Here is an 11,221-nt window from a genome sequence, read left to right on the forward strand (position 1 = left end):
TGGATTCTATTTCTTATTATTCTATTTTTTAATTCTGGATAGAAGGTTATCTCAAAATAAATATTTAGGTGCTAAAATAGATATTTTTTTGTTAAAATGGGTAGTAGTGCACAAAAAAGGGAAGAATGATTAATTTTTCTAACATGAATTATACCACTTCACCAATATTACATATTTCTGAATGTTTCATATCCTATTTAGGGGTAATATGTAATCAATATAAGTGGAGTTAGTGTCAAATTTGCAATGATCTTTATAAGTAATAGCTTACTGACTGTACTTTGCATGTTCAGTTCACATAAATAAACCTTGTCCCTTCAAAAAGAGCGATTTGAATGGTAAAGTTAACTAAGAAAGTGTGATAAGTCTTGTACCACCCCACATGCACACAAGTTAACCGGTGTTTGCAGGCAAGAGTCCTCCTGGCAGATTTAAGGAAGATAACTACCATAAGGAAGTTCCATTCGAGGGATCAGATGGCGAGGAGCAGCTTATTTTTGTTTGTATATCTTGCAGATGTGTTGATATAGCCAGTTTTTCCTCGATTCTAGTCATAAAATGGGCTGGTATTCGTGGAGTGGATGCTACGAATCTGGACTTTGTTTTTTTGCTCTCTAGCTACTTATCTTCGGATATTAGGTGGATTGATAGCTACGATATTGTAGAGCTTATGTATGAATGTGAGTCTTAATATTCCCTGAATTTGGCTGACTAATTTATAACTAAATCTACGTGTTAAGTATGTGTTGGTATCACTTATACTATCAAGGTATATTCGGCAGCAGAAGCTTAGAGTTCAAGCGTCTACGTTTTAAGGGTGAGAGGATGTGCTTCCCATTTTTAGATGACAAGTTTGCAGAGAATAATATTTTTCTGGTTCTAGTTTGGCATTTGATTTTAAACAAAGTACTGTGAATGACAAAGTGTGATAGAAACTATCTTCAAGGTATTTATAGCAAGTCAAGAGTTTAAGGATTTCATGACACTATTGGTTCAGGTATATATTCAGATTTGTGAAAGTGTCTCTGTTAGGGACATTGAAGGAGCACACCTGACTTTTTTCGGGGTTTGGCTTAAAATTGATTCATAATCTATTTTTGTTGTATTTAAGGTATGATTTAGATTTTTAACCACTTCACCAACAAAAGTTTTTGGCTGTGCAACAATAGATAATGTATCGTCTACATAATAAAAGTCCTAGTATTTGCTGGTATGGGTTGTGTAAATGTTATACAGAGTAGGTGCCATTACAGTACCCCAAAAGAGACCGTTATTCTACGTTCTCCATCTGCTATTCTTACCATTAAGTGATACGCAAAATCTTCTGTTGTGTAGGCATACGCGGATAATACAAGTGAGTTTATTACCTAAGGGGGTATTACATAGATTTTGGAGAAATACCCTATAATTTAAGGTGTCGTAAGCGGCATTTAGATTAACAAATACCACTCCTCATACCTGATATTTTTCGTATTTCTCTTCGCTGTGTTGAGCAAGATTTAGTATTTGTGACATATATGATCTAACCTGTCATATATAGCCCTTTTTGTCTTTTAATTTGAGTTTTTCTTCTATTATCGGTTTATATTAAGGATCATGTACAGAAGTATTTTGTATAGGTGACAAAATAAATAGATATATTGGCCAATAGCTTTTGTGGTCGTTGGAGTTTTGCCAGTTTTAAGCAAGGCAACAACTTTGTCTTTGCTTTGCTTGTCTAAAGACTTTGGATATTCGCCATTGTTGTATTTTTAGTTTAAATTTTATAGTTAGTTTAGTGCTCAGATCCTCAGCCAGGAGCCGTAATATTGTTCATTATATACGTGAATAGCGGATCCAAGCTCAACATCGTTGAAAGGTTCTCTCAGCTGACTGGTTTTGTTTTCTCTCATTATAAGTTTTTCTTTGCTTCTTTGCCTGCATTTAATATGTAATTTTCAGCGATTAGCTTAATACCAAATACCATAGGATTGACCATCTATGTGCTTCCTGCATTTTGTTAAGCGCATATGTAAAGTGGAGTGTCTTTATCTCTAGATATACTCTTAATATTTATACACATAATTAGAATAGTTGGTCCTAAAAAGGACCCTTTTGACAAAAAACATATTGAACGGGTGATTGAAGAATTAACGATTACTTAATTATTCATTACCCAGGGTACGCCCGATTGCGGTGGTCTTATTAGTACTTCAATTTTCGTGAACGCTTCTACTTTAAACTTCATAAAAAATGACTAATCTTTCACTTTTCTGTTACTGTTATTTTAAGACGATATTTCGAGTCAGATTTATATAGTAATAACTATAGTTAATATATATAGTCTCTTCGCGAAAAGTAAATGAGTTTGTAGTATCGGTTACAACTCATATATATTGATAATGAGGAAATAAACAGGTTAAAATAGGTGTAGAAAATTTCACCTACATATATCGGCACCATTGTTTAGGAGATGGGTTTATCCCAGAGATCAAAGGTTACATACTTTTACAGGTGTATTCTAGGTTCTATTTATATATTTCTATTACTAAAAAAATGTATTTATAATAAAGGCCTTAAGCTATCTGTAGATTCTATGAATATTAGAATCTATGGAAATTAGCAAATTAAAAAATACAAACATAATTCTGAATGACCAACTTGAGACAAACAGTTATCCCCTCCTCAACTTATTCAGTTACAAAATATGACGTGTAAACGCATACCTGTTTAATTGTTAGATAAAATGAATTTCCATCAAGTAACTAATAATAATCTATCACTTACTAAAAGAGTACGAAAAGACCTGCTTATGCTTTAGAGTATGGGTACTTTAGTACAAAGTACCCTTTGCTTTTGCCAATTGCTTTGTCACTTTCTCAGCGATGGGTCTCCCTTTTGCTCATCAATAATGTTCCCGCTCGATATAGTTATTCTAAGATATTCAGATTTCACTATATGCTCTACATTTTGTTTTATCTCCTATTAATTTACAACTACGACGAAATCTTTATAATATATCCGATGCATTGATATTAAAGTGGAGTAGAATATTTGGTAAATAATATTTATTTGTTTTGAGTATACTTATTTTACGACCTAGTACATAAAAAAATAAATACTTGTGTGCTCAGTGCTTTCTAAGTCTGTAAAACATAAACATGCTTCCATATTAGATTATACATTTATTAAGAATGTCCACTCTCTGAATTGAAGTTTTTATCTTAAAATATTACTGTGTCCCACAATCTTTCACAAAAGTTATTCTTTTCTGAAATTTTTTGAACAAGGTTCAATAGGTTTGAACACGATTTAATCTTTAAAGAAAAAAGTTGAAAAAAGATACTTGTAGTAGATGTGATTGTTTCGAATTAGAAATTAAAAATTGCGCAGATAACGAACAATTAAGCGTTAAAAAAAGAAAAAATGTGCACTTAGAAGAAAGAAAGCTAGACATGAAGATAAGCAACGATCAACCAGAAGTGGAAAGCTTTTGTTTTGATTTAAAGAATAACTCTTCACCTTCCGAGAATTCTAATAAATATTGTATATTATAAGCGTCAATTATGTATTTACAACCTTGGTATCCATAGCGCCAAGGATAACAAAGGTCATTTTGGATAGAAGGTGAAGCTGGTCGGGGAGCCCAGGACGTAGGCATTTGTCTTCAGAAACACATTGAAGAAAATGTTACTTCTGCAAAACATGTAATTTTGTGGTCAGACTCGTGGTAAACGTGATGAAAAAATTCCGTAAAAAGAACCCACTAGTAGTTCACAGAATGAAAAAAGAAGAATTCGTCAAGCTAAGAAGAAATACAAGCGAATCAACAGAAGAGACCAATTTAATAGATCTTGATAAAATATTAAAGTTGACAACTACAATTACGTAAATATGGAACACTTTAAATATCTTAGATAAATAATCACGGTTAATAATAATGCCACTAAAGAAATATAGATCATAATTTAAACTTTTTACCTATTTTAATACATAGATGCTAATCATGGACAATGACTAAAACAGATAAGGAAGAACTACGAATATTTGAAAGGAAAATAATAGGAAAATTGTTTTAACCTCATTATCATATCGCTACAAATACGTATAGAAGAAGAACACATACTGAATAAAGAAAGCTCTTATAACGATATTGTTTAGAAAAATAAATAAATTAAGGTAGATCGTACACATGCATAGACGCCAACATGTCAAACTTGTAAAACTGGTATGGAAGGAAGTTAGCACAGAAGAATACCACTTGGGCGTCTCAGTATGCAATGAAGAGAAAACATCCAATCATATCTTAAAAAATTAACATCGTGAAGGTTCTTCTCTGAACCCCATAACAAATGGCTAATCTTTTACTTTTCATTAAAAATTTAAATTTTAATAAGTCACGTAAATAACGTTTTAAAAATTTATGTCAATATTTCTGAAGTGTCTTTCCTGGGATAACTTTTTTTAAGCCTGGTTTGGTTGATTACATGTAATTGATTTGATAGTCCCCAACAGATGAGTATTGACTATAGGTAGGATAGCAGGTAGTTGAACAGGCATGTGTTGATAAATATGATGGGTCGGTAGATAGTCTCATTATTCCTAAATCTGACCTCATGTTACATTCCCCCTTCATTTGTGGAAGTCCTAAAGGCATTTTTTCTCTTGGGGCATCCTCCCAATTTAACTTGGCAATGTAGTAGCCTTTGGATAAAGCCAGCGCAACGTTAGCATTGAGATTTAGCTTCTTGTACGACGTTGTTGTCTTTATATATGTGTTTGACCTTGGCATTAGTTCCGTTCCGTATTGGTTAGTACGCGGACCTTTGTAAGTCGGAAAATACTTCTGATGGCTTTTCTAGCAATCCTGATCTAATTAATACCTGAGTTTTACGTACATTGTTTTGTTAGCGTTCTGGCCACATATTCACACAGTTACACATCAAACATCAGTTAGCTACCTGAATATTCCCTTTTATTTCTTATGTTACAACGTTATCTACGATATCTAAAATGTTGCAATCCTTTAAAATTATATGGGTCTATTGTTACGTTATACCCTACTCTACGTCATCTCTTTTGTATGTTAAAGAACATTTATATGCTTTATTACTGACTATTAGACCGTTTTTTTATGCTAATATCATTATTTTATAGCATTCTAATATTTAATTTATGGATTAAATCCGGATAGCAAATTGATATTCTTCACTCGGAAAAATAATATTCTAACACACAAAATCCTATTAAATTGCCAAAACCTTCCTTGCATATTCTATTCACTCATGAGGGGCAGCAGCAATATCAGTACCATAGTAAGGCGTATAGTACTGGACTGGCTAATCGTTGGATAATGGAAAGCATGAGTTTTAATGTTTTCGGGACTGCCATCTGTTAGCGGAGAGCAGAGATATCAGTACCAAGTTAATGCATATAGTAATTGTTGCTTGAACTTTATTATTATTAAACAACACTATATTTTCTAGTAAAATTATCATGACTTTACAGTAAGACAAATTTTCGAACGTTGGTTATGGAAACATCATGTACATACCACCAGGTTCCCTATGTCGATATCCAGCAAAATCGTTGTAATAAGGAGACGGCAAACAAAAATCCAGAGATAAAAATATGCACCAAGAAAGTCTGTTTTATTCAACAGTCAAATAAACTACAGATTCTTGATTCAAATAGTCCAAAAATCAATAAATAGCTTAGTAAAATAGAAATAACGCCTATTTAAGATGTAATCCATTAACGGGCCAAGGTACAAAGCACTCCTGGCATATGCTAATAATATGGATCTCATAAGAAACTCTCTTCGGTCCGCAAACATCTTTAACAAAGTGCACGAAAAATGTTTCAATTAAAATCAACGAAAAGAAAACCGAATACAAGCGAATCAACAGAAGAGACCAATTTAATAAATTTAGAAAAAACATTAATGTCAACAACTACAATTTCGAAAGTATGAAAGACTTTAAATTTGCTGTGGCAAAAATCATCATACTTGGGTTACATTGATATTTATGTGGCAATCAGCTGTAAAAGTCATTGCCTTTTTTCATGTCTGATCATATTTTAGCATATCATATTTTGAGTGAAATTGATCCTAAATGCGTCTAATAATATTAAGTTTTTAAAACAGCTGTGTTTTTATGCTCATTCGTTCACCTTTTGTAAAACAGTCTGTGTAAATATAAGGGATTTATATAATCTTTTCATTTCGTAATCTTTTCGTTTTATAATTATAGTTCTCTTGCTTTTATTTTCTATGGTAATACATATACATACCCAATTCAAAAGGGAGAAAACCAGAGAGTTCTAAATTGAACATAAACATTATTCTCTCTTTCTCCCTATATGTTATATAAAGATTATCGTCATCGTATAGTCAGAACGGAACAAGATTCTATTGCCTTTTCTTCTTTTTGTCTTCTCTTTCCTATTAAAAATACAGCCAGGTAAATGACGTTTTTAAAATGTATGTCAATATTTCTGAAGTGCCTTTCCTTGGATAATTTTTTTTAAGTCTATTTCGTTTGATTACATGTAATTGATTTGATATTCCACAACAGATAAGTATTGATTGTAGGTAGGATAGCAGGTGTTGATAAATATAATGGGTCGGTAGATAGTCTCATTATTCCTAAATCTGACCATATGTTACCTCCTCCTTCATTTGTGGAAGTCTTAAAGGAATTTTTTCTCTTGGGGCATCCTCCCAATTTAACTTGGCAATGCAGTTATTATAGAGTCTTTAAATAAAGCCAGCGCAACTTTAACATTGAGATTTAGTTTCTTGTACGACGTTGCTATCTTTATATAATATGTGTTTGACCTTGGAATTAGCTCTGTTCGGTATTGGTTAGTACTCGGACCTCTGTAGAATGTAGAAAATGGGGCGGCCAATAGAGCCTGATACACTGCGACCTTTGCAGATCTATTGTGTTTCCCCCTTATTTTAAAGCACTTCATCTAGCTTGGTCCTCTTAATGAGACTCAACAGCCTTGATAGTGGCCTTTTCATGTAGCCTGGTGCTTCCGGTTTTTCCTCTCCGAGTTCTAGAAACCGCATTCGTGCGAGACCTTCGCAATGGCACAGAACGTGTAGAGCGGTTTCCTCTTCTTCCAGACAGAAACGACAGGTGTCCTCTTCTGTCAGGCCTATGAGACTCAGGTGTCTATTGAGTCTACAGTGCCCAGTGAGCAGACCCACTATCATTCTGACAGTCCTGCGCCTGTGCGAAAGTAAGTCTGCTGTAAATTTAGCCGAATGTCCTTTGATGAACTGTTTGGCCTGCCTCTGTCCTGGTGAGTTGTTCCACCACTCAAGAGACTTCTGTTGCACCCATTTGTGTATGGCTGCCCTTTTTATCGTATTTGCGATTCCAAAGAAGGGTTCCGGACCAACCAGTGGCGTAGATGCGCCTTCTCGGGCCAATTCATCGGCCTTCTCGTTGCCACGATGACCCTTATGTCCCGGCACCCAGGCAAGTGTCAACCTGTTTTGACTTCCCACCTGAGAGAGGACATCCAAACAGTTCCATACCAGCCATGAATCGACCTGTACCGAACTGAGAGCCTTTAGAGCCGCTTGACTATCCGAATAGATAACGATGGAGTCGTTATCTACATTTCGGCCGATTAGTTCCATAGCGCACCTGTGTATAGCAGCTAATTCGGCTTGAAATACGGTCGCGTATGTTCCTAGACATACCCGGACTTCCGTCCTTGGTTTTATGCCATATATTCCAGCCCCCGTACCTGTATCCGTTTTGGAGCCGTCCGTATACCATATTGAGTTTGCTGTTAGCGGCGGACCAGTTTCCCAGTCCTCTCTTTTTGGTATTATAATTTGAAAATTTTTGTTAAAACTATACCTCGTAACCATTCGGTCTACAGGCATTCCTAGAACGGGGTCTGCCTTTATGTCCTGGTATAGCCTTAAGTTATCAGCTCCGTGCATCATACTTATTGGAGCTTGGCCTTGGATCAACCGATGTACTGTTGATCTGGCTTCACTCTGTATGTATATATGCAGAGGAGGTAGGTTTAGCAGAACTTCTAGCGCGTCCGTTGGGGCTGTTCTCATGGCTCCGGTAACACTCAAGCATGCAAGCCTTTGTGTGCTACTGAGCAATCGAATCGCCCCGGACTGTTGCGTTTTGTTCCACCACGCCACTGAACCATAAGTTATCATGGGCCTTATAACCCTTGTGTACAACCAGAGGTTCATTTTAGGATTTAACCCCCAATTCTTACCACACATTCGTCTACATGTGTTCAGGGCCATAGTGGCCTTCTGTGTGACTTTCTGAATGTGTACATTCCATGTCAGCCTCTGGTCGAATATTACACCTAAGTACTTGGCCTGACTTGTGAATGGGATTTCTACTCCCTTGAGCACTAGTGGCTGTAAGCCTTGCAGTGCTCTTTTTCTGGTGAAGGGAACAACAGATGTTTTTTTAGGGTTAACCTTCAGGCCTTCTTCCTCACACCAGCTGTCCACAATCCTCAGAGCGACTTGAAGTCTCTCCGAAATTATTTTGGTAAAGCGTCCTCGGACTACAATTACCAAATCGTCCGCATAACCCAGACAGTAAAAACCCTCCCTGGTCAGTGTATTAAGTAGGTCGTCCATAAGCGTAGCCCACAGTAATGGGGATAAAACTCCTCCTTGTGGGCAGCCGCTTCCTGCCTTCGCTTCAATAGTGGCTTCACCTAACGAGGACACAATGATCCTGTTTGTTAAGGTCGCCTTTGTCCACTCGCATATGAAGGCAGGAACTCCTCTTCTTTTAAGCGCGTCCGTTACAGACTCGAAGGAGACGTTATTAAACGCTCCCTCCACGTCCAGAAACGTCGCCACCGCTATCTCCTTGTCATCTAGCGACTTTGAGAGCAGTCTGTTAAGATCATCCAGCGCCAAGTCAGTTGACTTTCCTGGCTGGTATGCATATTGGCGATCGCTAAGTGGATTCTCCATCAGCACGTCGTCCCTAATATACCTGTCTATCAATCTTTCCAGCGTTTTTGCTAGGAAAGAGGATAGACTTATTGGTCTGTATGACTTGGGGGTCTGGTCCATTACCCTACCAACCTTGGGGATATATGTGACTTTCACCCTTCGCCATGCGGTTGGAATATATCTCCATGCCAAACTAGCTTTGAAGATCTTTGTTAGATGCGGGATGATCACATCCTGTCCCTTCTGTAGCAAGGCTGGATAAATCCCGTCCATTCCAGGTGATTTGTATGGCTGGAATTTATTGATGGCCCACCTGACTTTTTCCGGTCTCGTGATGTCGGTAGCTAATTTCCAGTCCGCCTTAGTAGGCCTTCTGGGATGAGCTACCTCTACCGAAGGATTATTGTCAATGGATGAGCTGGGAAAATGTACCTTGGTGAGCATTATTAAGCTTTCCTCCAGGGTTTCTACATACGTTTCGTCATCTTTCTTCAAGAGGCCGACCTGATTCACAATACCATCCTTAGCCAGGACCTTGTGGATTCTGGAACATGCGGGAGCCTGTTCGACTTCCTCGCAGAACTTTCGCCACGAGTCTCTTTTGGCTTTTCGGATCTCCTTATTATATTGCGTCAGTTTTTCTCTATAAATGGCCCAGTCCTGGTTGAATTTGGCTTTATTGAATAGCCTTCTTACATCTGCCCTAAGCTTTTGTAAGTGTTCATTCCACCAGGGTGTGTTTTTCTTTCCTTTCTTTTCTCTCTCTGGACAATTCTCCTGGTAAGCGGCCAGAACAGCTCCCCTCACCGTTTCGACTGTCAGTTCGAGATCGTCCGTATCTTTTATGGTGCCGATTCCTCCCTCAAGAGACTTCTCGAGTGAGCCTCTATAGCCTTCCCAATCCGTCTCTCTCGGGTTCCTGAACCTTGCCACCATTCGAGTCGAAGTAATTAAATCAAATCGAATGTGCCTATGGTCGGAACATGAAGGTTCCTCTGACACATGCCAATTCTTTATAGTATCGTACGTTTTTTCACTGCAAAGTGTTACATCTAAGACTTCTTTGCGCGTGGCCGTAACGAAGGTAGGTTTATTTCCTATATTGGCTATTTCTAAACCCATGCTTAAGATGAACTGTAGTAAAGACTCACCTCGACTGTTGATGTTCGTACTCCCCCATGCCAGATGGTGGGCATTGGCATCACATCCCAGTATTAGATGAAGGTTCTCCCTTCGGCTGTAGGTTATAACGTCCTCTACTATGCCTGGGCGGAAGACCTTCTCTCCAGCGAAGTAGGCAGAACAGACCAACCATCTTTTACTACCTTCCTCGGTGGAAGCGGTTAAAATACCTGTAACAAAGTCTCCGGAGCAAAGATCCGGAATCAGTGTACAGTTTACTTCGTTACCATATACAATGCATGCTCGAGGTGTCTCTCCTTTCGCATCGTATAGTAACTTACCTTGTTGCGGCTTCAAGCCTGCAATCTTCCCTCCGTGGAGCCATGGTTCCTGCAGTAGGGCCAAGTCCAGGCCTTCCATGTCAAACCTTCTGCACAAAACCGCCGACGCAGCTTTAGCATGATGAAGGTTGACCTGCAGGACCTTTACTCTGCCTTCCTCTAAACTGAAGGCTAACTTTCGGGTTTTCCCGTGTCCTCTACCGCTTCCATGGGAGCGGCCACCCGCTCAGTGGCTTCTAGCCTTCTGGGCGGGTTTGTAGCACTCCCCTGCAAGTCGGTACGGACTTCTTTCGGGATTATTCCTTCTTTAGCTCCTTCCCTCGACTTATCATCCTTAGGGCGAGCCTTGTGTTTGGTCGAAGTGCTAACCTTCTTTGGCGCTGCTTTAGAGCTTTGCCCCTCTGAAAGTTTTACTTCTTTTCTTTTTTGCTTAGCCTTGACTGCCGAGGTTGCGGCAGTTACGCCTTGCAACCCCGATGGTCCGGCCTCTGCAACCTTCTTAATGTACCCATCATCCTTGACACGGAATTTAATTCTTCCGATGCCAAAGTAAGGACACATTTGAAGTTTGTTGAGTTCCTCAAAGGACTCTTTGTCCATTGAGAGGACCCATACCTGCCCTTTTTCTGCAGGTGTTTTGCCCAAAACGGTCCATATACGGGTGTTGAGCTTTCGGTTGCTGACCCTTAATCGAGTCAGCACACTTTCCGCCCCCAACCTCTTTCCGTCCTCGTCTGGGATGTAGACAGTGCAAGAACACGGCCTCTCGACTTCACTCTCGTCCTTAGCCTGGAGGCTTGCACCTTCC

General features: G+C 38.4%; 1 protein-coding gene across 1 annotated transcript in view; it reads right to left on the reverse strand.

Annotated features, from left to right (window-relative positions):
* The window catches only part of LOC140448921 (uncharacterized), a 108,320-nt gene extending 97,828 nt beyond the window's left edge, over positions 1-10,492 (reverse strand). Inside the window, exon 1 of the mRNA XM_072542054.1 lies at positions 9,383-10,492. Coding sequence (XP_072398155.1) covers positions 9,383-10,492 — 1,110 coding nt within the window. The remainder of the gene's footprint in view (positions 1-9,382) is intronic.
* Between the last annotated feature and the right edge of the window lie 729 nt (positions 10,493-11,221).

Source organism: Diabrotica undecimpunctata, chromosome 8, assembly GCF_040954645.1.
Source record: "Diabrotica undecimpunctata isolate CICGRU chromosome 8, icDiaUnde3, whole genome shotgun sequence".
Taxonomy (NCBI): domain Eukaryota; kingdom Metazoa; phylum Arthropoda; class Insecta; order Coleoptera; family Chrysomelidae; genus Diabrotica; species Diabrotica undecimpunctata.